This window comes from Sylvia atricapilla, chromosome 8 (assembly GCF_009819655.1).
Source record: "Sylvia atricapilla isolate bSylAtr1 chromosome 8, bSylAtr1.pri, whole genome shotgun sequence".
Classification (NCBI taxonomy): Eukaryota; Metazoa; Chordata; class Aves; order Passeriformes; family Sylviidae; genus Sylvia; species Sylvia atricapilla.
This window is the reverse complement of record NC_089147.1, coordinates 30,220,665-30,246,753: the sequence shown is the minus strand read 5'-3', so window position 1 is coordinate 30,246,753 and position 26,089 is coordinate 30,220,665. Positions and strand designations below refer to the sequence as shown.

The following is a 26,089-nucleotide window of genomic DNA, read 5'->3' as shown; positions in this document are numbered from 1 at the left end:
GTGGGTGGACTTTTCACAGAGCTGCATTATGCTTTGTCTCCATGTGACATGCTGGTTAAATGGACAGGACAAGCCTTTGTAGTTTTGCAATGTCCCAGTGTTCTTTAGCACATAAGGAGAGTGCAGTACTGGTGCAGCACATAAGGAGAGTGCAGTACTGGTGCAGCTGTTCATAAACTGGTGATTGAAAACCATGTTCAGGGCAAGACAGAAAATGCTACATCATAATTCTGAATCTGAGTTTTGGAGATGCTTCTGGCAATGTGAAACACTCCCTTTGCTTAAAAACATGATTACCTCTAATCCTCGTTGTGTGATGCTGCAGATCGAGACAGTACTAAGCATCTATTAGCAATTCAGATACACAGGGCTGAGGTTGAAGTTTTGATCTTTTATGTTCTCTGAGGATCTCTGAAGAGTATTTTTGGCCTGGGGGTTTTACACAGCCCTATTTTGTGAGAAGTGCTGAGCTCCCATTTCTTTTCTTTCTGCTTTGCTGAGGGTGGGGTTCTGAAAGCCACTGCTGAAAACTTCAGTTGTAGCTTGTCTTTTTGAAGTAGTTGCATTTTAAATACTTAGAGGGCTTAAAGTATTCTAATTTCTCTGGTACTAGTGAGGGCCTTAATTGAATGGTAGCCGAGAGGAGACTCACTAACAACACTTCTCACACTCGCTCCCCAACTCATATAAAATCTCATACCTCAGGGTACCAGAGCCCTTCCTCAGTGCCGACCTGGACACCAACCTCTTACTTTAGGAAGGAAGGAAGGGTTTGGCCTGAACTGAGACCTGGAGATGTTTGCTAGAAGGCTATAAACCAATAATGAGATATTGCAGCTGCCACCTTGCACCAGGTGCTCCTGTGAGTTTTGCTGTTTTGCTGTAGCTCCCAAAGAGCTGGTGCCATGCAGGGAGACCAAACTGAAGGGCCAAGAGAATGTCAATTATGTGCTCACTTGTGGGGTTTCACATGTCCTGGAAAACCCATACAAAAATCAGATTCATCTGATACCTTCCTTGCCCAGGTTGTGGAGTGGGACAACACCACTTTGTGGCTTTTTAACACCAATCTGATAAAGACTAGATGTTTGTCTGGTAGTTCTGTGCTGGTGATTTTGAAGTGTTCTGTATACTGAGAGACTGGTTTTCTGCATACTTGCAGGTTTTATCATGATCATTAAAATTCATTATAAGAGGACAAATCTGTCCTTGCTATAATTTTATTTTTTTACTCATTGTTGGTTGGTTTAGGAAGCAGCTATCATGGAACAAGGTGAAAATATCAATTTACATGTAGGTCACATGTGAAGGCAATATTTCATACATGTATACCATCTGCTGGATGTGTACAGATATGGGACTCATGAGATCTTTTCTGTTGCACTGGCTGCTGTATAAAAGATTAAAGCTTGGAGCAGTTTGTTTAATTAATTCCACTGTAGCAGAGCCTGCTGCTAGTGTGTGACCAAAGGCACAGAGACAAAGGAGGGTCTTCAGAACGTGTTAACTGCGGGGCAGCGGGGGCGGCTTCACAAAGGTCACAGCAAAGAGCCCATCCCAGCTCGGGGGGTAAGTGATCTCCCTGCAAGGAAGAGCAAATGCTGCTTTCACACACGCCAGGCTCTTATTTGCTCACGATGTGACAGTACAAAAGAGAATCAGAACTAGTTCATATAGGCATTCTTCTATTTTTTCTTTTTCTTGATGACTCCCTGTCATTGCTGAAAACGAACATGTTTTCCAACATTAAAATATTGCATGCGCTATCAATATTCTAGTATATTCTTTCATGTTCAGAATGTGCAAAGGGGTTGCTGGAAGAGAACTTCCTGTGTTTAATTAAGTAGCTTGTATATACATGGTAGTTTTCAGAAAAATGAATAATCTCAGGATATTTCAGGATGCATAGTATGAAAAAATATATTGCACTGTCCTACCATATAAATATTTATTACTAAAGGAAATCTTAAAAAACAGCAACAATCCCCCTCAATCATGATCATTCAATAATTTTGCCAGTTAATTTTCTCACATCTGTGTATTTGGGGTTTTTTCTTACAATCACAAAATAGTGCATACAAAAACTCTGTGGTCCCTTTATCTTTGCACAGGGTCACCTGGAATGATCTCAGCATTTCCATACAAGCAGCAAAGAGCTGCTCCTTCTAGTGTCACTCTTGCTTTCTGGCCCAACAGGTACTGGATTACATGCTGAGGTTGTATCACCGTCAATTGTATATTTATTATCTTTAAAGCATTTCTTTTCAGAAGAAAATTAAATTTCTCGGACAAGATTTGTAAAGTTGTTGAGGTTCCTGAAATGCAGATAATCTCTAGCTGGGACTTTTAAAATATTCATTGGGACTCCCATACACCTCTGAGAATCCAGGGTAGTACATTACTTGCATCTTTAGGCCAAATGAGGCCTCGCTTCCTGAGGATGGCATTTAAGGAATGCTGTCATTTGGAGATGTGTCTAAAACCATGCAAGTATTTTGCTGAGTAAGACTAACATCTAGAACTTGTGTTTTGTGTCATTAGGCTGACAGACTATTGCTTTCAGTTCTGGGGGATGCGTATGCCTGGCTGAATTTCAGTTCCATGTTTCCTGAATATGCAGGCTTTGTGTAGAAAATGGTGAACCTTACTGCTAGCATCAGTGTATGAAAGGAAGGTTTTATTACAAGCTGCCCACTTGTCATCCAAAGTCCCGTAGGGTAACCACTCTGCTGTTGAGCCTGGGGTTGCCTGGACTTCATAAGCAGGCAGCTTTAGACTCTGTTTTTATAATGTTCTGAATAGCCTGAGGTAATCTCTCAGAGGAGCATGTAAAGACCTATATAAATACTAAATATTCCCAAAAGCTTGTCTTTGTGGGCTTCCTCGCTGAAAAAATAAAATAATGGCATTAGCATTTTATTTTAGAGAAAAAGTAGCCCATCTTTGGGTTTTTTCCCACCTATTTCCTTCTCAGTCATGAGAAGAAAATCAACCTTTTGATGACCAAGGTATGTTTACAGGTAATACGTATTATGGTTTGGAGTTCTTGGCATTGTCAGGGCAAGAGGTTTAGGATTATGAACAGCTTTAAGGTTCATCTCTTCAGCAAAATATTCTCTGCAAAGCTGTTGTTGCAGTATCTTTAAAGAAACTGAACTATTCTAGTGTCATGTTGTGATTAGGAGTAAGGATTAAATTTCTCTAACTTTCTCCCATTTTGATGTAATTTGGGAAGATTTAGGGTTGTATAGGGTCCATACTGCCACTGGAACTCTGCAGTCAGTGTTTCATCACAAAGGTATTCACTGTTAGGTGACAACTTAGATCTAATTCAGAAGCACATTGCATCCATGAAAGTGACAATGTATTTGTGAGAATTAATTTTAATGGAAAATCCTCAATACAAGAAGATGAGCAGCTTGGTGGCTGAGACCTGTTTCGTGTCATAATGCACATGCAGGCAGCACCCACTGTTCAGCACGGGCCATATCCAGGGGGTCAGCCTGGAGCTGCTCTCACTAGGGTGAAAATGAAGTGTGGCAGAGGTCCTTGCTGCCATGCAGCATCCAGCATATGGCAGGTCCACCTTCTCCCTTGACTGAAGGACCTGGCCTGAGAGCACATGAATTGGAAGTACAAAGTTTATATAATGCACAATCAAAGAACGCTTATTCAATTATGACAGCTAATGGAATGAAGATACAACTGTTGAAACATTGAACTGGGAATTCTGATTTACTTGTGTGAAGATAATTTGTGCATCAGTCTAGCACAACCCTTGGATGGATATTAATCTGTAAGCCTGGGAGCGTCCCTAAGTATCAAATGGGACATTTGCAGAACCATTTATAAAATTTTGATAGTATTGGTGAGAGATGAGAAAGCATCCTTCTTGGTGGAGACACATCATTGGATGCCTGCTTTTTGTGCTTTTAGAAAAGAAACAAGCAAACAAACTGTGCAGTGTAGAATAAAAAATCATAGTGGTAGAAAGATTCAGCAGAAAACCTGACATTCTTCTAGTGTTCAACAGAACTCGTAACAATAAATGTTGTTCTGCAGCGTGTCAGCCATCTAGGGTATTCAGATCAGCAGTGGTAAGATTCATGGTCCTGCAAGAAAATTTATAATCATGACAAAAATGGAATGAAATCCAATTTCTCCCCTTTTTACGTATTTTATCTTGAACTGTATCTTATGTGACAGGACTGCAATTAATATCTCTTGAAAAACAGAAGGCTCGTTAAATTGGCCTTGTTATGGTTGCTGAGGTGCTGTGCTGCTGCTGAAAGGGATTCCCCCATTATCTGTGTTTGACACAAACTCTAATCAAGCAGGCCAATTCTGCTTTATCAAAGGTCTGTCACATGAGTGGAGATAATATTTATTCTGACTTGTACTAGCGTAAAAAATGTAGGCAGCTACACAACCCTCTGTCAGAACCGGTCACACAGAGCCTTTATTGAGGTGTTCCCTTTCTGCAAAGGTGATTCCAAATATAGCCCTCTTCACCTTTCACCACTGAGAATCCAGGTCATTCCTGTTCTTTAAAACCTTTTCTTTCAAGGAATATTTATGAAATAAAATCTCATGGCAAGAAGTGTCAAAGGGCATGATTAATATCAATTCTGCAATTCCTTCCACAATTTATTGATGAAAAAAAAAATCCATCAGCCCTACATATTCAGCTTGCTTTGGAAGCTTTTTACTGATATATATATTCTCCTTTCTGAGAAGTCTTAATATGTGGCACAATATTACCTCATTTGCTGAAAATTTTCTGAACACTTGGTTTTGCTTCATATTGATAGTCACTTTATCAGGGACAGTAATTTTCTCTGTTTACAGAACTGCTCGTAGAAAATGGATGAGTTTTAACAGGGGTGATAATGTTTCAGTCCTTTTGGTTTAGCAACACTAATAAACTAACTCAAGGCTTAAGAACATCACCTGTAAAAGGCTTGCACAAATACTTCCATACTATTACAGTGTTCAGTGCTCAAAAGAAACATTTGTAGCTGCAATGCAGCCTCATATGTTTGCATGAGAAACCACCTGCCCCAAACCGCAATCCAAATGCTCTCTTATTTACATGTAAGAAATTTTGGATAAGAAACTAGATCCATACAAATTACATACAGAGATATATGTGTGTGTATATATTTGTGTATGTGTAACCTATACAAATGCTAGACATATTTTTAATTCTTCATTCTTTTCCTTCTATACTTACAGCATCTCTAACCAGAGGAGGATGCCTCCTTGTCTCCAGTAACACAAAACATTTGAGGGAAAAGATAGGAACTGGGAGGAAGGGCAATTGACAGTGCTCATGCCAAATGTTAGAATGATGCTGCAACACCCTGTCCAGGACTGATTGTTGGAAGAATGTCAGAGAATTGAGTCAGAAGGGTGTTGTTTTCTATGCAAGTCATTATTTGGTTGTTTAAACCTTTTCTTTTCAGCAGTACAATTTCCTGGATTATCAGGAAACAGAGAACACTGACCTGCATTTTGCAGCAGATCTCTTGGTACAGCAGTGCCAGTATCTACCAGTATTGGCTTACACTTCAGACACTGAAGCCAGCAGAAGACAAGTATCCTTCCTCCCCAGAAAGAGGTGTGAATGTGCTTGCTGCAGAAGCTACCCTCACACCAAGGACGAAGGTGAGGAGCTGTAAGGGTGCTGAGCTTGAATGAAAGCAGATACTGTCCTACAAGTGCCTGGAGAAGGTTTTGCAGCAGAGTCCTTACGAGCCCAGCTTTGTGCCAGAGCTCTTGGCCTCCCCCTTCCTACTGTTTTGGGGCTGATGGCTGAAGTGCTGGATGTCCAGGAATCAGATGATTTCCCAGTCACTATTCTGTTCCTGGAAAAGCTGCTGCTGCTAATGAGGGCCTTATGTTTCTGATTTGCTTCGCTATGCAGAAAAGCTTCTACTGGGACTATAATTCTGAAGACAACATTTGTCTCCTTCTCCAAGAGATGATTTGAGGCAGTAAACTGATGCCAAGAGATTGGGTCCTTTATTTGCTGTTGAGAAGAAAACTTCCGTTTTTACTTTCTTTCTTCCTCTTCCAAGGCAAAAAGCTCTTTAGTATTTCTCCTGCCCCACACAACATGATGTGAGAATAGCTGTATTTTACAAATGAACAGAGACAGAACACTGCATCAGAAAGACTTCAGTCTGACTGTCCTTATGTAGAGTGTGCAGAATGTTGAAATATCATATTAAGACATCATATTTTAAATCAATTCATCACAACTTGGAAATTATTAATACAATTTTCAGTCAAAACATCCAAAACATATGAAGCTAAAACAAATTGCAGTTTCTGATCATGTAGATAATAATCTTTCCTTTTTTTCACACTCATCTTCCATGAACTCCCAGTACTGTGTGTACTTCTAACATCATGTATCTTGATGCATAATTAACAAGCTTAGTATAATGCCACGTTTGTTTATTCATGTCTACTTCAGATTTGTTAGATAAAATATCCTGAAAGTCAGTGTTGGAAAGAGAAAGCATGGAGCGAAGTTTTTAATGAATAATTTGGTGTGAAGTTGATGCTTTTGCAGACGTAGATCATCACTTAAATAAACATGATTACAGACAACAAAATGGTCCTGGCGGGGTATTCTGCACCCCCTGAAACATAACTAGTCCCATTTGCACAAAGTTCTTGCCGGCTTGTAGAGCTGCTGCCTTGTGCTTGCAATGATCCACTTGCCAGCTGCACCATGGCAGTCTGGGGCAGCAGGAACTCCCCAGGCATTGCCACGCTGGGAGCAGTCAACACCTGCATCTTAAGTCGAGGGGGGAAACTGCTCCTGCCTTCAGTGAGACTTGGAGCCAGCCAGACCTCTTCTTAGTTATTTACAGTACTCAGGAGTGACACCTACATGAACTGGGCTTTGCATGGATTATCAGAGCACAGCTCTGCTTGTGCTTTCAAATTTTCATTCATTTTTGTTGCACAATGTCTTAAGCCTTTTGCAAGATGTGGCAGGAAGGATGCAGAAACACGGCCATGTTTCCTGCAGTCAGTCTGTCTTTCCCGCTGTGGTGGACTGAGGTCTCAAAGGGAGAGTCCAAGAATTGATGATGGCTGGGAATAATTAAGTTACTCAAGACTGAGTGAATAATGTTGAGAAAGTTGTAGTTCCAAGCATGGTCTGATGCAAGAGGTTGATTTACTCTAGGCACTTCTTAACATAATTAGCAAACAACAGTGGCCAAATTTTTTCCTCTGAGTCTTCCTAATCTGAAAGAAAGAATGGAAAGAAAAATCTTGAGCATGCAGAGCTCAGGGCTGTGTGTTATTCCAAAACAGTGGGGATAAAAATACAACTTTAAGGGTTTAGAGAAAGATAACCCTTGAAAGAGCCTTTCATTTGGAGATCTGGCAGACTAGAGAAATGGAAGTTAAGATCTCTGCTTGCACTGAGAGCTGATTGCTTGAGGTCAGTGACATTGGGGTCAACTTAAGCTGACTGTGAGGAACTTACTTTTTAAAAATAATTGCACAGAGGCATCTCAATATTTTGTTAAAATAATTTAATGGAACCAAATTAAGTGGTTTGTCTGAAAACACTGAGGCGAAATATTTGTGTTTTGAATGTTAGACTATAGGGATCAGGCTGGTATTTTGCAAGAAAATGTGATTTTGGGGAATTCTGTGGAAATTTCAAGAGATTATAAACAGAAGCTGACTACCAAAAAGTAAGAAATTCAGTATCTTTGTCAACTGAAATATACTTATTTAAGAAATACTATAGATGTCAACAATTGAATGGTGCAGGGAATGGAAGAATAACTTCTGTTTATTCTTTAATCCTCCTTAACTTCCTTTGGATCAATCTAAGTATCTAAGAACAATCTAAGTGTCTAAGTATGACAGGTTTCTAACTGCAGTCAGCAAAAAAGAGATTTGTTTCTTTTTATCCTTTAAATTTTAAGCCTGGTGTGGATTTTTATAAAGGAGTGTCTTTATGGAAATTGGCTATGCCGATGGACATAGAATTTTTGAAGGATGGAATTCAAAAAAGTTAGACTTCAATGCAGCACCTTATCTAAATATTCCCCACAGGTAGCTACATATTCAGCTGACTGCTGCTAAATTAATAGCTCTCCTGAAAACACTGTCCTTACATTTCAGAATATCAGAAACACTTTCTGTTTTAATTCCTTACACACAAGGAAAGCAGAACGGCTTCCAATAGGAATAGGACACGAAAATGGGATGCACATGTATGAGAAGTTTAACATATGTGTAAGTGCTCAAAGAACTGCAGTCTGTACTAATAAAAACTACAGATTTTTAACTTTTCAATTACTTTTTCACTCTGAATGGTTGTTGAATGGCTTTCTAGTCTTGCTTGAACATGTATTTTTTTTAGAGTTTATGCAGTATTTCAGACTGCACAAAATACACAGTTCTTAGTTGTAGAGCAGAGAACAAGTCATTATGCTGGAAAACTCTATCTGCCTGAGTTTTCTCCCAGTTTCTCTTAGATAGATCTCTATATAGATATACAGACAGCTTGAAACACTTTCCTTTTTTGCACTTATGCATATCTTGCATTTGTATTTTTTATCCTATAGATCATACTATATTAAAACAGTATGGCAGTTAGAAGTGATTGTGGCAATATATCAAAATTATTTCAGGAGTAACCTGGCTTTTAATTTTCTATCAATAGGCAGTATTTTTATAATAAGTTTGGGTTTTTTTTTCTTTCTGGCAGTCATTATTCATCAAAAATTATGATGAATTTTGAAAGATTTTTGTATATCTCCAGAAGGGTAGCTCACTGCTTTTTTATTGGCTCTAGGCCTAAACTTCAGCAAGTGTGTGATCAAGTATACCAGAAAAATCCTTTGTCCATTTCTAAACCTTATGAAATTATAGATCAAAAGAGTTTTCCTATCTTACAAGGACTGTGGTACCATTCATGGGCTGAAAATGACTGTCAAAGTAATAAAACAACTACTGTTGTCAGGGAAAGATTAAAAGCAGCAGCTGGATTGTACACAGTCAACTTGAAAATCTTTCTCTGGGAAGGTAGATGCTTTAGAAAATGATCTGGCTTTTCAGTTGATACGCCATGATTGGCAGCCCCATAAAATGGCTACTGACACAGGAATCTTACAAAAGAAAGAACCCTTTTTTTCCCCTATAAAGAGCATATTCTGCTTCTTCCCTTCTCCCAAATTGGACTCTGCGTTTGGAGTGAGATGTAATGCAAGTGTCATGGCGATGATGGCTGCCAGCCTTTCCTTTGTTTTATCCAATTTACCTATACTGTGTTTTTTTTTCTGAAATCATTCCAGCTGTCAGTTTTCTGCAGCTTGTGTTTTAACCTATGCTCATTTTACTGTTTTAGTTTTGTTTGAGTTCATCTGCACATTTTGCAGTTCTCCTTAAATTCAGTATATTGCCACATCTGTTTTCATGTTACTTTTCCAGGATCATAATCTGCTGGAACAGTACCGAATACATTTAATCTCCATTCAGATTCTACCATTATCCCTGGTATAGAGGAGTGATTATTTTTAATTATCTCCATACTTCTCCTCAAATTAGCATGTGTGCAATCTTTGAAACTTTATTTATGCAAGGTCAGCATTAATGATTTCTTTAATTAGTTCCTTTCTTTCCATTTAATTATCTCTTTATTTCTAGCCATCCAGACTTTCTTGTTCTTTTGAAGGAAGTAGATTATCTTTGTATCAGAAGATTTGGCCATCTGCCTTCCACTTGCTGATTTTTCCCAGATTGTAGTTGTCTTAGGGGTTTTCTTTCCTGATACCTTTTTGATTTATATCTATTTCTTAATGTCTTTCCTCAGATATTTCTCACTACATAACATTGACTTGGACAGTAGTTTATCTTTCTTACATGCTGACAACACCACTGGAAATGAACTCAATAGTTTGCCAACCTTTTTCTCCCTGCTTTCTGTTTCCAGCACCCCTCGTGTTGTAATTTTGGGCTCCACGTTCTCCTGTGAGCATCGCTGGACTTCTCCTCACCTCTGCTTGGACAGATTTTCAAATATAAGACCTGTTTGTGTTGTTTTCCCTCAGGATCATGTGCAATGGAGATAGGAAATGGATAACTTTGTTTCAGAGTATCCCACTTTCCATTCACTGGTCTTAAAACCATTTCTGTGTTTGGCTTTTGTGGGTGTGTTGCATAGTTGGTCACATCTCAAAGCTGCTGGTGGTGGCTGTGCCAGGCCTGTGTGTGCCTGGTTTTAAGCAAGTACAAGCTCCTCCTGCCCCTTCACTGCCCCGGCTTCATGTAAGGTCAGCAGTGTTCTTGCTGTCTGTGATGAGGATGGAAAACTTCAGCTGAGGGCCAAAAACTACTGTCCCTTCTGATCTTTTTTCAGTGCCCTGCCTGAGAAACACAGCCTGGCACAGTAGGTGCCAGTTTCAGAAGGAATGGTGCTCAGGGGAGGTGCTGAGCAGGAGAGGTGCTGGATGCAGCCTCTGGCACAACGGCAGGCACTGATCCACCCCCTCGGCAATTATCCTGCTTAAAAGTCCTTTACTCAAATCTAGAAACAAACTCTCTGAGTGCCTTTAACTTCTTTTGGGGCTCGAGCTCTAGCAGCAGCACCAAACCTCACCCTCGCTGACCGTGGACCTTGAAAAAGAAAAGAACAATATCTGATGTTTTTTTTCAGATCTCTCTGAAGGAGAAATACAGATAAAAGCAAAGCTCTTTGTGACTGATTTTTTTTTTTTTTTCACTATCTGCTTGAAAGGCAGTGGGTCAGAATTAAGGCATTTTTGCTGCAGAGGAAACGTGTGGGATGTTGGCTGCAAGCCAGTAGCCACTAACATCCCCGCTGCACCAGGAATACTTGAATGAAGTGGGCGTCAACCCCGGGAGAGCAGGCACTTGGTAACAGACTACCTACATCAGAGGAAAACCTCTTCATTGAGATTCAAGGAGTAAAATATTGAATGGAGATAAACTGGTTTGGTAGATTCTTCTGAGGGACAGTGGAAATGGAAGAATTATCATCCAGTCTGGGAGATCATCCTCTAAGCTCCTGTGTTTGTCAGGTCCCATTCATCCCGCAGAGAAGAGATCCATACAGCCGCTGACTTTTCTGACAGTATCAAAGTTTCATCTTCCAGTTCTGTTTCCTCAACAAAGAATGATGAAATAACATCAGGAGCTTTCAGCTAGTAATCCATGCTATCGTCAGTCTTCTAGGATTTTTTTCAAAAACCAGAATAAAAATCTGAAGTGTGTCAACTGCCCCTATAAAATATAATTTATTCAGACACTCATTCTTGGGTCCAGCTGGATATCCACTGGGAAAAATAAAAGTAATTTCTAGAGTTTATTTGTATCACTAAATTATGAATCTGAACAATCAAACTAAATACTCCCAGTGTTATCGTTATCTGTCCTAGTTAAACTATCTTGCTGAGTCACCAGTGCTATCCAGTCAAAATATGAGCACATTTCCCTCGATCAAGTTCATCATCACAACATGACATCTATGAAACTGTTTCTCTTTCCACCTCCGTAACGTGATAGGTAAGTAACAGATTTTTTTTTTTTTGTCCAAAACTGCAAATCTTTTTCTGTGTAATGGAAAGAAGATTTCCTTCTTATTTGTGATATTGCTGAATTGTTAGAAAGTAATAAATCCATTTTTTTCAAACACAGAACTGACAATGATGGAAAAAATGAAGGAAGTGTTTTGGTTAAGTGTTGGCAATGGACAAAAGTGGCCATAAAAAGGCTGAATGGCTAGAATACAACATCCCAAATGTTTTAAAAAGCTCTTCTCCTTGTAGAGAAAATAAAGAGACCCTGGATAAGTGACAAAACTACATTCATGTAAATCTAAATGTTTACATGGTAATAACAGTTTAGATTTTGGATGCAGCTGTGCACGTTGGCTCAAACACATCTGGTCCAATAACACTGAGGTTACAGAAAGCTAGGGGATCTGTGACAGATAGGTGACATGGATGAAAAACAAGTGCATTTGAGCAGGATTTGGGAAAACTAGACCCATAAACTAGAACAGGTCTACCATAGTAAGGTAATTATTGGTTTTAGTTTTACTGTGGCTAATATCTTCATGTTGACAATCTGCCTCTCAAATTCTGATTTTGGAAATCACCTGTACAAGGTATTTGTTGTCAGTTGATTTGCAGTGTCCTACCCCATGGGCAGAAGGCCTTGGGGCAGGGGGAAACAGCTTTAATGCCTCAGGACTGCGTAGTTCCTATGCCTGGCAAACTGGAAATCACCAACCAACCAACAGAGCAGGTCTGGGTGGGTGATGGCTAGTATCTGATAGGAATCAAGCCCCAAAGATTAGCGAGAGACATGTACTTGCTAGAGCAAAACTAATTGTTGGACTCATAATGAGCTGGAAAAGGGATTTAGGATTGCAGCTTGATAAAAGGTGTGAGGAGAGCAGCCAGGAGAGCCTGTGGACTGATGGATGTGGTGGAAGTAGCAGCTGTCAGCATAAATGGGGACATCTGTGAGAAGAGACAGAACAGAGCCAGGAGTCAAAGTCTGAGATGAGGAGAAGAACCTCTTCCTAAATGGTAGCAAAACAGGAAAGAGGGAAGGAATGATGAAGAAGGTTTGGACGCAATATTGGAAGATACTTACACATTTCAGCGAGAAAAATGGTCTGAGGGGTAACGTGCTCAGGAAAATGGAAGAAGAAAATGTAACAGTAATGACTTCTTCTGTAAGAAACCCTTCTTTTTCTGAGATCCCAGGGTGGCAAGCAGGAAATTAGCAAATACTCAAAATGAATTTGGAAAGCAACCACACTATCTGCTCTGAGAGGAAAGTTTGAACTGTCTAACACAATTTTTGTAAGGAAAAGGAAAATGTGCCGGAGGGCTCACAGTTCTTAAGACCAAATGATGAACCTTTGAAAATAGGATTTTATAATGGAAATGCAGAGATCATTAACTATTGTAAGCACCTCTAAGAATGACACCTCTATAGTAAATTACATTCAAATTAATATAAAACTCTAAAGATTCTCTGACAGCTTTGATTATGTAAGTTGATTTTAGTAGTTAAATGTTGACTTTCTATAATGTATTCTCCAAATATTATACTGAATGCTGCATCATATATAACAATTACCATGTCACAGTGCTATTTTGTGTAAATTAAATTATTGACAGCAATATAATTTTGTATTCACTTTATTATTTTGATCCATTTTTCTGTCAAAATATACAATGACTCTTCACTAGATTTAGAAACCAGAAAAACTCTTTAGATGGTGAAGTATTATTCTCCATACATTATTTTTCCTTAGCCTGTAATGAGATTGAGGAAGGAGGGGGAAGCAACATTTCATTCCTCTTCTGACATTGTGTGTGTTTTTAGACACGTTGTCAACTTTGTGTTTCAATAATTGTGCCTATCAAAAAGTGTGTAAAGTCCATGGCAGCCCTGGTCAGGCTGCCCAGGCATGTGGCAGAGATGGTGTTTTTAGTGTGCTCCAGCACAAGTGCTGTCCTCAATCACAGCGTGGAGTATGACGTGGTTATGATCTGGGTTGTGCTTATAGGTTGGACTTGATAATCCCCAAGGCCTTTTCCAACCTAGTTGATTCTTTGATTCTATGGTTATTCAACCTAGCTTTAAGGAGGTTCTGCTGTACATCCCAGGGTGAATGCTTCCTGTCTCTTGATATCTGTTATGAGTTAAGGTGAAAACCATCACCTGTGTGGAACGGCTCTTTCTTCACAGCTTTTCCCATGTCCTTTTGTGGGAGGCAGAGGGGCACAGCAATAGTGATTGTCCATCTCTGCAGGCCTGGGAAGTACTTGCAAGTTGTGCTTTTAACTACTAGTAATGCAGCACTTAAGAGTTTTCTCAATCACCTTTCTACAGATGCACATCCTGCTGGCTCCTACAGGCTGCAAGACGCTAGAATGGAGAAATTGGAACACAAGCTCTGTCCTCCTACTGGATCTCAGCTCTTCTCCAGGCAGGTACCCTGACCCCCAGCAAAAACAGTCCTGCTGCCTCACTTCACATAAAGCCCAAAGACTTGATCATAAAGACACAGGGAGGCACTGAGAGCAACTCTAGAACATGGTTTTGAGTGCTGTCCTATAAGATTAAAGAAATAGGCTGAGATGCTTTTAGGCAGAAAAGAGGACTGAATCCAGCACATCACACACCATGGGCAAGGACTCTAACAAAAATTCCCTCCATTCTGAGTTGTGGTAGAAAGCCTCAGAAAATGCTCAGCTTGTCCAGACCAGGGAGGTTGGGGTGCACATCTCAGTGAAGTTTAGTTATGACTTAGGTACAACCAAGCCATAGTCACACCTAAATCTGCTTGATAATAAAAATCAAAGACACGTTGGCACTCCTGAGAGCCTGGGAAGCAGTTTCTGGTTCCTGGGCCAGTGAATGCAGACTTGTTTGTGGCCATACAGCTGTAGGCTAACTACCTCTGCAGTGAATTGGCCCAGGTCTGTGGCCTTAATGCCCAGTGAGCCCTAAACTAAAGATTATTTTTCACACGCTCTTTGCAGTTTTTATTCAGCTGCACTGATCATGTGCAATCAAAGGGACTGAGAGGAAAGCTGCAAGTTGCCATCATGGCAGAGATGGGACAGGGAGTGAGAGGTAACAGGGGAGGATACTCTGAGTTCACCATTTTTAGCAGTGCTCTCTAAATATGCCAAAGCTCATTTGACTGTTGTCCTTGGTTTAGGAACACATAAATAAAATTTATTTCCTTTCTATGGCAGCACAAAATTACAAAAACTCACCTGATACTAATGAAATGTACTTAACCATTGCACATGCACTTAATTCAGTATGAAATGTTATTATATTGTTATGTCTGCATGCACCAAATTCCCTTGTGCTCAGTTTTAAGGGACAGAAGCCCAAAACCACTTGGAAATCTCTCCTGGGAATTGCTTCTAATGCTGAAAGTAGATGTTGCTTCTTAGCCTTGGTCATTCATTATTCCCTTTGCTTAGGCTGTTTGTTGTTGATCTACACTGCACATTCCAGATCTGCAGTGTGGTGGCAGTAGTAGTAGTGTGAAGAATCTGTTTGCTTGAAGACTGATCTCTTTTTATATCAGTCTGATAGAAAAGTGTTAAAGCTCTGTCAGCCTTGCCTAAGATACTGGCATTGACTTATATTCTGTAGGCAAAATGAGCATATTAACAATTATTGCAGACACAGCTGTTGAAGTAGCATGGTCAGAATGACCATTAGCTGAAATATTTATAAAATGCCAGGAGATCATCAGTGGGTAGAAGAATTGCTTCCTTCTAGTTTCTTGTCTAACATTAATAGCCATCTTTCCTTTGAATGTTTAACTTGTAAGGAAAGATCTTTTCTTTGCACCTTTCTGCATGTAATTTGATGTATCTTCCCCTGTATGAAGGTGCTTCACACACAAACACAGTACAGGAGTAGAGTTTTAATAGAACCAGCTTCACTTGGGAGTAGACAAGTAGACTTGGGTCTTCCTATGGCACAGGCACACAATGCTAAGCCATGGTGCCGAATTTCTTATTTGGCCTAATTTCTTGTTTGATCTGCCAGTGTGGGAGTTAATTGTATAAACAGAGATATGAGAGATACGTTCTGTGCTGTCCTGTTCGGGTAGATCTGTTTCTGGCTGGCTTTGTTAATGTGTTGCTTACAGCAGTTTAAATGGCAGGAGTGATGAGCAACAGTTGGTGATGAGAAGGAGTTAATGTGAGAAGACATGAAGAATTCAGATTGCTCAATAGGAAATTGTTCTTCCCAGCATATTTCTGTGCTAGCCCATGTAAGTGGGACTCTATAACAGTACCCTGTTCAGGGTGTTGAGTTCAGGTGTTAAACAAATATATAACCAGGTTCATCTAATTTTGGCATCCAGGATTTTAGGTGGCAGTCATTGCCCTTGATGTCTGAGAGCCCAGACATTGTGGTGATGAGCTAGGTTTTTGTTAGCACCTCGGGTTACTAACCTGGAGAGAGGAAATATGCACAAAAGGAGGGTTTAAAGCTAAAACAGAGCAAACAAGAACCAACACCTGATTAAATTATCCTGAGAGTTGGGAAAAATCAACCTGCTGGGCAGGTATTCCCTAATGATGCTGTTTTGACTTTACTAGCTTCTCTTCTCAATGTATCCTCTATTTATTCAAAGAAAATCATCTGCTCCTTTCAGTTATTTCAAAGTAAAGTCACAAGAATAGCTTGCTCCCACTCCATTCCAAATATAGATGTTGGCAGCAATTGCTTAGACAAGGGGGAAGAAAAAGGAACTACCAAGGAAGAGGAAAGACAGGAGGAGGAAGAGGGAAAAGAGAGCTGAAAGGTTGGACAATGGAGTAGAGAGAAAGACATGAGTGAGAAGGGAGGTGAAATAACAAGGACAATACATCACAGCAGGGAAAACAAATCAAAGATAGCAACAAACTCCTGTGAAACAGGTGGAAGCTGCCCATATATAGGATGACAAGGACCATGCCTGGCCTCAGGAGAACCTGGTGTTTTAGCTTTGAAAAGTAACCAAACTGTAAATAAAATCATGTCCCATTTTTTTGTTCACTCAGATTGTAGGGGTTACATGATCAGAAAACTCAAGCTAACTTATACCACTTAAAAATCTGGCCCTTGATATTTTAAAGCAAACGTGTTGCTTATTTTAATCTCTTGGAGGGTCTGTGGGGGGTGGGTGTTTGTTTATTTATTTAATTCTCTGCTGCAACAAAATTTGCTGTCAGTTCCTGACAGAAAGCCATCCGTTGGGTAGGTTTTCTGAAAATTAATCTGAATCCACTTGTCTTAAAGAATTCACAATCAGGATGTTCTTCTGGTGAAACAGGAACATGTAGACATAGCCTCAGGAGCAGAAAATAAATGCTGATAAAAACTAAGGAAAAGCCAGAACCACACAGATCGACTTACTCAGAGCAAAGAGCTGAGGGTTTTCAAGGCTGAAGGCAGATTTCTTTAATACCAAAACACAGAGAAATGAGACATAAATGGAAACAGGTTTCTGAGAAGGGGCACATAGAGCAAATGCTAACAAGTGCTTGGCAATTTAGAAGTCCTGTAAGTGACTCCAGCACCCCTGGAGGGATGGGAAGTTTCTGGGAAACAACCCACAGAATTCTTCTCCATCTCTTCTCAAGGGAAGACTGCTTGGAAAATAGTGTTAGAGGTTTGCTTTCCCTCCTGGTTTGCTGGAGAGAGAGATGTTATACCTGACTTTACTTGTCACTTGAGGATAAAAAGCTATGCCCAGTTCTGAAGGAACTGTTTCCCATAAATTGAATATATCCAGAAACCCTTCTGACTTTTTAGGCTTTCTAAGCACTCAAACACTAGGTAATGGGACCAAGAGAAATGAAAATGTGACGCCTCCTATACTTCTTTTATTTCAGTCCTTCAAGGAAGAAGGCCACTTGTGTCATGAAGGCATGTTCTCGGTCCGTCTCTCTCTGGACTGCAGGCCCAGCCATGGGACAAGGCAGTATTTACACAAAGCACAGGAGGCACCTTGGAGCAGGAAATACAAGCGTAAGTGGAACTAGTTTCAGAAGAAAGGACTGGAAAGTAAAGCTTTCAGGCAGACTATCACTATTCAGAAACAAAGTTGTCATTATTTTGAGTAGTGTCTCATGAATGACATGTGCACCCCAGGAATTTTCACAGTTGAGAAGCAACTTTTTGTTTTGTTTTGTTTTGTTTTGTTTTGTTTCCCCCAGCAAAGCAGCATGCAGAGCTGATATTTTAACCTTTCAGCAGGGATGCTCCTGTGTGGCTTGCTCTCAACACTTCAGTACTGCAGTCCGTGATCCCCCATCGACACTGTTGGGGTTGTGAGGGCTCACAGGCTGTGGCCCGGATCTCTGAGATGAAAACCTTTCAGGGTGCTGTTTTACGGTGAAACACAGCCGAGCTGAGCCCAGCGCAGCGCTGTTTGCTCGGCTGCCGTGTCCTCGCTGGCTCCGGGAGCGCCTTTCCCCAGGAGAGGGCAGTGGAGCCCGCACACGCTCCCCGCTCCCCTCCCGACCGCGGCGGGAGCAGCCGTTCCCTCGAGTGTTCTCCGCCAACTCCTGGGGTGAGTGGAAGTAGGACTACGGATTTGATAGATATGCTAGAAAACGTGGAACATCCAGGAAATGTTCTACGTGTTTAATAACGAGAATAAGTTTTGAGCAAACGTGTTTGTTGTTGCTTTTATTTGCCTGGAAGTTTTCTCTGTCACACGTACTTGTTCACAACCACACAAACTTAGAGTAGTAGTTTTTTGATGCCACATGGGTTTATTTAATTCCTATAGCCCGAATTAGAAAAAGTTATTGACATTTAAATAGCCCTTCAGAATGCTGCTACTGCTATCCTAAGCCAAGTTCTCACAATAAAGTTATTTACTTATTTCAAATTTACAGGCATTCATCCTAAGATAACAAGCAGCCCTGGCTGAAAACCACAGAGTGGTTTCAAGGTACTGTAATTAAGGGCAGACTGGGATGCCTTCCCTGCTCCTCAACCATCCCTTTCCCCTAGCATGCCAGCAGTCAGCCAGATGTTTTTTCTGTAGGTTCATGTTTACAGCAGGTTTCCCTGGCTGGATTCCAGGTGTTGGTGACTGGCCAGTGCAGACTAAGAGCCTCTATCAGGCCTCCGAGGGGCAGGCAGGGAAGACTGAAGGGAAGTGGCTTTTGCCAGCAGCCCGAGAATCCAGCAGGCACCCTTGGCCAAAACAGAAGGTGAAATAGTAAACAAGCATTTCTTCCTGTGAGGACAGGACAAATCTTTCCACCCCCAGTGAAAAGGGGCAAATTTAGAAAACTCTGAAATCCAGAGCTTTGGAGAGAAGATTTTCTCTTTTACATGAAATATTAAAAACTGACCAACCCCAACGTGAATCTAGACCAGACTTAGGACAGACATTCTTTGCTGTTGTAGGGTCATTCATCTCCAATCTGTAAACAACTCCCAGTTCCCAAATGAGATCCAGCTCCCTCGGGCACCTGCTGAGCTGGGGCCAGGTTAGCCCTCCTGAAAGCAGTGGGATGCAGAGTGGAGGTGGCAGGGTGTGTTTCCCATGCAGGCCTGCTGACATCACTGCTGTTAGCACAGGAGGTCGGGTGAGTCTTGCTGCAAAAGCATAGTGACCCCCTGGAGAGATGACTCAAATGTGTGATGCTGGGCTGGTTAAATGTGTTGCCAGCTCTTCAGATGATGAGCTGCCTTTTCTTCCTCAGCCACTCTCAACTCAGGTATGGAGGCAAAGATGATTTTATTTCTACAACTCCTGCCTCAGGTACTTGCGGTAAAGAATGACTGCAGGAAAATGTAACCTCAGTGGAATGTCAGCTAGCAACCTGTTAAAAGAGCAAATACAGTAAATCCAAAGGGGCCTAGTTTCAAAGAAGTTGGGAATAGGAGAGAAGGTCTGCCTTTCAGCTCAGAACTCTCCTCAATCACTGCTATATCCAGTAAGAGGTCATGTGTATTCGAGGCTCTTGGTGTGATTGGGGATTTGGCAATTTGCACCAACAATCTGTCTGTCATATGAAACCACGTGGTTTAGAGGAACCACAGTAGGATATTACTGCGTGTAAGGGCCACTGATGTCAGTGTGAGCTGGACAGTCTAACCCTCAGAGTCTGCTCTAATCAGCCAAATGAGGATCAAAGGCACAAAGCACATCCAAAGCAATAGAGCAAGGATATCTGAAAAGGGCCCAGAAACATTTGAGTTTCATCTGTCAACAACTTCCTGAAACTGAGCGTTAAGTATGCTTCCATCTTGTCCCATACCAGATCCTGCTGCCATTGAGACAAAGCCCTCATTGAATGATGTCAAGTGATTTTATTGTCCCTGGAAAGGCTGGAAATCAGGCACAATATATTCCATTCTTAAGAAGCCGTCTAAAATTAACCAACCAAGTCAACTACAGTAGTATTCCACAGGTGAAGTTAAATTTTGTTTGTGTCAGTCTTTCATTGAATCCTTTTCCATAGTGGAAGAAACACTAAATTAGTCAACTTAGTTCAAAGCTAGAGTTGATTCATAGGGGGATTAAGGTGGGGTCCTTTCTTCTGTGTGCATTATGATTTAGTGTCATCAGCGGCCATGTGGTATTCTGAACTAATACAAGACCATGTAGAATATCCATAAGCCCTAAATCTGAGATATCTGCAATGTTTTGCATAAGGAGGATACATCAGAGTTACTGTTTCTCAGATTCATGTAAACTCACCCCACTGCACAACAGATCCCAATATTTTGTTCTTTCATAGTAGCTATTAGACCAATTATAGCTCAGCTGTAATGGAAAGGTACAATACAATTGCTCCTACTTCTCAGTCAAACTTCCCAGAACCTGTCTCTCTGTCACACTTTGAAATTTAACCTTTAAATTGAGATGGTTTTTTAAATGAAAATATCTAGAATCCCACTGAAAGCTTGCTTTCAACTAAATCTCATATGTCAAACTGTATTGGCTGTACATTAAGTGCTAGGAAGAACTGGTAACAAAAAAATCTACATTAAAAAGCACTGTTATATATTTCCTGATTACTGTGCATACCTCCCTGATCTCCCACCAAGGCAAATATCTAGGTTTATGCCTATTATTCCTTAGCAAATGCCACTAAACCCTTTACTTTTCCAGGGACACTTCTGTCTAGTCTGGACTCCGTGTTTCCTGGACAAGTAATGAACCTGGAACATGACCAAAGGCAGTGAACTGGAGGAACTGAAAGAGCCTTTCTCAGCTGGGGCGTGAGGTGTGGCATGGATAAAGAGGGTGCTGAGAGACACTGTGTCAGTGCTTGGGAGCCAAGGCAGAGGTAAGTCCATGCACCACAGGGATGCCTGAGCACACCCCTCTTCTGTGGCACAGGCTGTAATGAATTAGACCTGTAAATACTGGTATCTGCGGTTAAAAATGAAAGTGAAGAGTTTTCAGCCTTCCCATGTATTCTCTGGCTTGTTGCTTTGGAACAGGAATGCACTGTCATAATATCTCTCATATGTTGCCATGTCTTGCTGCTGCTTGGGTTGTCAATGGGTTGTTTTTTTACTGCAGACTATTGAAAAGAGGCCTCACACGCTACAGACCATATGTGAGAGTTGCTTTCCTAAATGCAGTAATAAACAGCCATGAGATGAAATATCCCCAAGTAATGAGATTAGTGACATGGGATACAGCTTTCAAAAATAATTACGTCTGACACCCTCATCAGCAAGAAGATGTAGGGGCTGCAAGCTCTGAGCTTGGGAACAGCGTATGAAAGATTGGCTTCTCCTGGGAAGGGAGGCACAAGGGAGCTTATTTTTAGTACTTTGGAGGAAAAAAAAAAAAAAAGACAGAATTTAAGCACTCTTTGGTTTGATACCCTCGTTATGGAGATCGCAGGGAAATAAAGCTAAAGCGGGAGTGGAAATGCTACTGAGGATGGCAACTGGGATGCAGAGGCTGAACTGAGCAAAGCGGGAGCGGTAGGGTCAGCACGGAATGAGGTGGGGCGGCGGGGGGGGGCACTCCTATGCCCCCGCACCCGTCCCGTCCCGTCCTCGCTTGTGCCCGTCGATACAATAACAAGCCAGCGACGGCGGAGCAGGCGGTTCCGTTTTCGCGACGGTATATATAGATCAGACACTTTCCAAAACAAGCAGCGCCGCCGAGTCGCTCTGTTCGGCGGCTCTTTCCACCCGTAATTCAGAAAAAAAATATATTATTTTTTTAAAACTACTTTTTCTTTGAGAAAGGAGAAGCACTATTCCGTGAATGCGGCTGTTTCCTGACCCGCCGCCGCTTTGCGGTTACGGGCTGCTGAGAAAGTGAGCGGGGTCTGGCGGGGCGGCCCCGGGACCTCCTCTGCTTTTCCGAGCCTTTTAAAAATTTTTCCGGAACGAGCCCTAAAAGGGCAGGCGGGGCGGGGCCGGATCCTCGCCTTTTTAGGACAAGGGCCCCGCCACCGGAATACCCCTCTGGGCGGCGCGGCGGGCGGCGGCGGGGGCCGAGCGGGGCCGGGGCGGGCCGGGGCCGCCCCCGCGGGGCGCGGAGGGTGTGCGGAGAGGGGGGCTCGGGGCGGGCGCGGGCCGCCGGGTCCCGCATGCGGGCGCCCACGTGACCGCCGGGCGCCGTTCCTCAGTCCTTATATGGGCAGTGACGTCCCGGGCATTCAGGGGGCCCCCATAAATAGTTACCGCCAGACTTGTCCTCCAGCGCGAGCTGCGGCGGGAGCGCGGCGCTCCCGGGGCACCGCGGCCACCGCACCGCCGCGACGGGGCGGCCGCCCGCCCGCACATGCCGCGCCGGCTCCCCGCCGTCCCCCCGCGCTGGTAGTGGGAGGCAGGGGGAAGCGCCCCCTCCTCTCCCTCCCCTCCCCGCCCCGAGCGCCCACGGCCGGCCGGGAGCCCCGCTCCCCCGGCCGCCCCGCTGCCCCCATGATGACCGCCAAGGCGGTAGACAAGATCCCGGTGACCCTCGGTGGGTTCGTGCACCAGCTCCCCGAGGGCATTTACCCCGCGGATGACATCTCCGCCGCTCTGCCAACTTCGGTGGCGATCTTCCCCAATGCCGAGCTGGCAGGGCCGTTTGACCAGATGAGCGGTGTGGCAGGAGGTAAGCGGAGCCCTCGCAGGTGCGGACCGGGCCGTCCGCGGGGAGCGGCGGGGCGGCGGACACTCGGGGCGGCGGGCGGGCGGGCGGACTGGGACGGGGCGCCGGGACCCTCCCTGGGGCTCTCCCGCGGCCCGGTCGGGGCCCCCGCCGCCCCTTCGCGGCAGCCCTACCTCCGCACCCGGATCGGGGGGGAAAGTTGCAGCCGGCGCGGAGCCCCCTTGCATCCGGAGCGCAACATGTGCGCGCCGCAGCCCTGCGCCGGGCCGGGGCGGGCGGTGGCTGGGGACCCGGTGCCGGTCGTCCGGCGGGTGGCGGCGCGGAGGGCTGACCTGCTCCTTGCCCCCCCAGACGGCATGATCAACGTGGACATGGGCGACAAGCGGGCCCTGGACCTGCCCTACGGCGGCGGCTTCGCGCCCAACGCCCCGGCTTCCCGCAATCAGACCTTCACCTACATGGGCAAATTCTCCATCGACCCGCAGTACCCTGGCGCCGGTTGCTACCCCGAGGGCATCATCAACATCGTGAGCGCGGGGATCCTGCAGGGGGTCAGCACGCCCTCCTCCGCCGCCTCCTCCGCCGCCTCCTCCGCCGCCTCCTCGGCCACCGCCGCCTCCGCCACCTCCCCCAACCCGCTGGCCGGGGCCCTCGGCTGCACCATGGCACAGGGCCAGCCAGCCGACCTGGAGCATCTCTACTCGCCGCCGCCGCCGCCTTACTCGGGCTGCGGTGACCTGTACCCGCAAGACTCCTCCTCGGCTTTCCTGCCCGCCGCCGGCGGCGGGGCACTGCCTTTTCCCCCGCCGCCCTCCTACCCATCACCGAAGGCGGCGGCGGCCGACGGCGGGCTCTTCACCATGATCCCCGAGTACGGCGGCTTCTTCCCGCCGCCTCAGTGCCAGCGGGAGCTCCACGCCGGCCCCGACCGCAAGCCCTTCCCCTGCCCCCTCGACTCGCTCCGCGTCCCGCCGCCCCTCACGCCGCTTTCCACCATCCGCAACTTCACCATGGGGGCGCCCCCGGCGGGCGCCGCCCCCGGCAGCGCTCCCGGCAGCGGCGGGGGCGAGGGTGCGGGCGCCCGCCTGCCCGCCGGCGCCTACAGCCCGCACCACCTGCCGCTGCGGCCCATTCTACGGCCCCGCAAGTACCCCAACCGGCCCAGCAAGACGCCGGTCCACGAGCGGCCTTACCCGTGCCCCGCCGAGGGCTGCGACCGCCGCTTCTCCCGCTCCGACGAGCTCACCCGGCACATCCGCATCCATACGGGCCACAAGCCCTTCCAGTGCCGTATCTGCATGCGGAATTTCAGCCGCAGCGACCACCTCACCACCCACATTCGCACGCACACCGGCGAGAAACCCTTCGCCTGCGACTTCTGCGGCAGGAAGTTCGCCCGCTCCGACGAGAGGAAGCGGCACACTAAGATTCACCTGCGCCAGAAGGAACGGAAAGGAACCGCCGCCGCCGGCGGGTGCCCGCAACCCGGCGGCGGGAGCGGCACCGCCGCCCTAGCCCCCTGCGCTGCGCGGACGCGGACGCCCTGACGGCGCGGGACGTGCGGGACCCAGCGCGGAGCCGCCGCCGAGCGCGGCAGGCGCGGAGCGGAGCGGGGCCCGGCGGGGCGCGACGAGCACCTGGCGGCGCCGCGGGGCTCCCCCGGGCCGGGGCGGGCTGGAGCGGGCCGGAGCGGCGGGTGTACATAGGGGCTGCGGCGGGAGGATGGATGCATGCAGTGCCGTCGTGGTGAGGTGTCCTTGGTGCCTTGTGTGGTGTTAGAGCCCGGTCCCCTGTCTGCATGTGGGGGGGGTGCCTTACCGATCCGCTCCGACGACAGCGGCGACACCGAGACCGGAAAGTTTGTCCCTCCCTGGTTTTAGTATGGCTGTACATTTCTGCCTATTAATATTGGGATTTTTTTTTTTTAGAGACTATATTTTTGTACGCACTGGTTTGGGGTTTTGTTTTTGTTTTTCTTTTTGGTGACTTAAAAGTGTTCCGTTTGTAGTAGGACTTGGGACAGGATGTAAATACTCGGGCTGGGACCGGCGCCCGTGGTCGGCCGGGACCCAGTGCGCCGCAGGTAACACCAATAATGCACAACCACTAACGGGGGCTGGAAGGAGAGCGGGGGGGGGCATCTTTCTGGCCACTCTGTAAATAAACTTTTCGACAATAGGCTAGGTGCTTACAAAGTTTATAAAAGACGACAAATAAATCTCCTAATTATGCTAAATTGACATCTGTATTTCTGTAGGTTCCCTGGCCTGACCCAGGGAGGGGGTGCTCCCCGCTCGTACCCGACACTTGCCGGGTCCCGGCGGTGGAAGGCTGCGGGGCAGCCCGGGCTGGGTCCGCCGAGCGCACCGCACCGCCCCGCAAAGCCTCGGCGCGGAAAACCTGCGGCCTCGGCCCCAGCGTACTAACACTCGCTTTTGGGTGCGGGAAATTCCCTCGGAGACGAGAGACGGGATAATATTAACCAGGGAGCTGGGTGGTGGTTTTTTTTGACTCATTCTGTTTTGTTCCGCGGTTACGATCCGCCCCAGGCAACCTCCGCGAGTGGGCTCCGGAACAGTGAGTACCACCGCCCCGACGGCCGCCGCTCGGGGGAAGCGGGTCCTGGCGGCGCGGGGCTGCGCGGGCGGCACCGCGCCCGCGCCCGGGGGCTCCGCAGCGGCCCGGGGCGGCGGCGCTCACCCCCGCGGCACAGCCGAACTGTTTTTGCTGAACCCACACGGCCGCAATATCGTGCCTATTTTTTTTTTTCCGGTAAACTTATTTTGGTTATTGTTTTTTAAGATGTTATTCCAGCCTCGGCCCACCCTCGGATCCTGCCATCGCTGCAGGGCCGTAAGCGCCCTGCGGGCTTGCCTCTGCTACACAGATCCCCAGTGCGGCCCGCACTGCAGAAGTGAGCTGTGCAGGACGGACCACAGCACTAACGCCACAACCAGCACAGCAGGGTGAGGGGGTTTAAGCCCTTTCTTGGTGGTTCAAGCCCTTTCTTGGTGGTTCTCAGCTTGTCCGGGTGTTAGGTCACACAGTGCAGAACCCCAGCAGCACCTGCCTTTTCTGTCAGATAGAAATCCCTGCTCCCCATCTTCTGGAACTCGTGCTGGCTTTTGGGGCAGCTGCTCTTCAGCGGGAGCTGAAGTGACATGTCTGGTTCTGAATCAAGACAGCTTCTGAAGTTGGGCATGGACCAGCCTGTGCAGGAGAAGTCACACTCACTGCCCCGCCATCCACCTTAGCAGCACAAGTAAGCCTTCACCTCCCGGGTCGCAGTTTTGCCACATGATCCCGTTCGTTTGTAAAGAGAACACAGCCTTGCTGCTGGAGGGACGTCCTACAGAAGCTGCAGCGTCCTCACCTGCTGGGCTTCTGCAGGTACTGCCACAGCCTTGGTCACAGCCAGAGCATCTTGAGAAAAACTGGTATCTCAGCTGC

The 26,089-nt window shown here is 45.4% G+C and overlaps 1 protein-coding gene and 1 long non-coding RNA gene across 2 annotated transcripts; both read left to right on the top strand.

Annotated features, from left to right (window-relative positions):
* Positions 1-17,441: 17,441 nt before the first annotated feature.
* LOC136364559 (uncharacterized) lies at positions 17,442-22,008 on the top strand. Its single transcript, XR_010744180.1, has 3 exons — positions 17,442-17,574; positions 18,450-18,505; positions 20,684-22,008. It is a non-coding gene; the product is annotated as an uncharacterized lncRNA (long non-coding RNA).
* A 117-nt stretch (positions 22,009-22,125) lies between these two features.
* EGR2 (early growth response 2) lies at positions 22,126-24,881 on the top strand. Its single transcript, XM_066324246.1, has 2 exons — positions 22,126-22,642; positions 22,991-24,881. The coding sequence occupies exons 1-2, from the start codon at positions 22,177-22,179 to the stop codon at positions 24,184-24,186; spliced, it is 1,662 nt and encodes a 553-aa protein (XP_066180343.1). The 5' UTR covers positions 22,126-22,176; the 3' UTR covers positions 24,187-24,881.
* Positions 24,882-26,089: the final 1,208 nt, after the last annotated feature.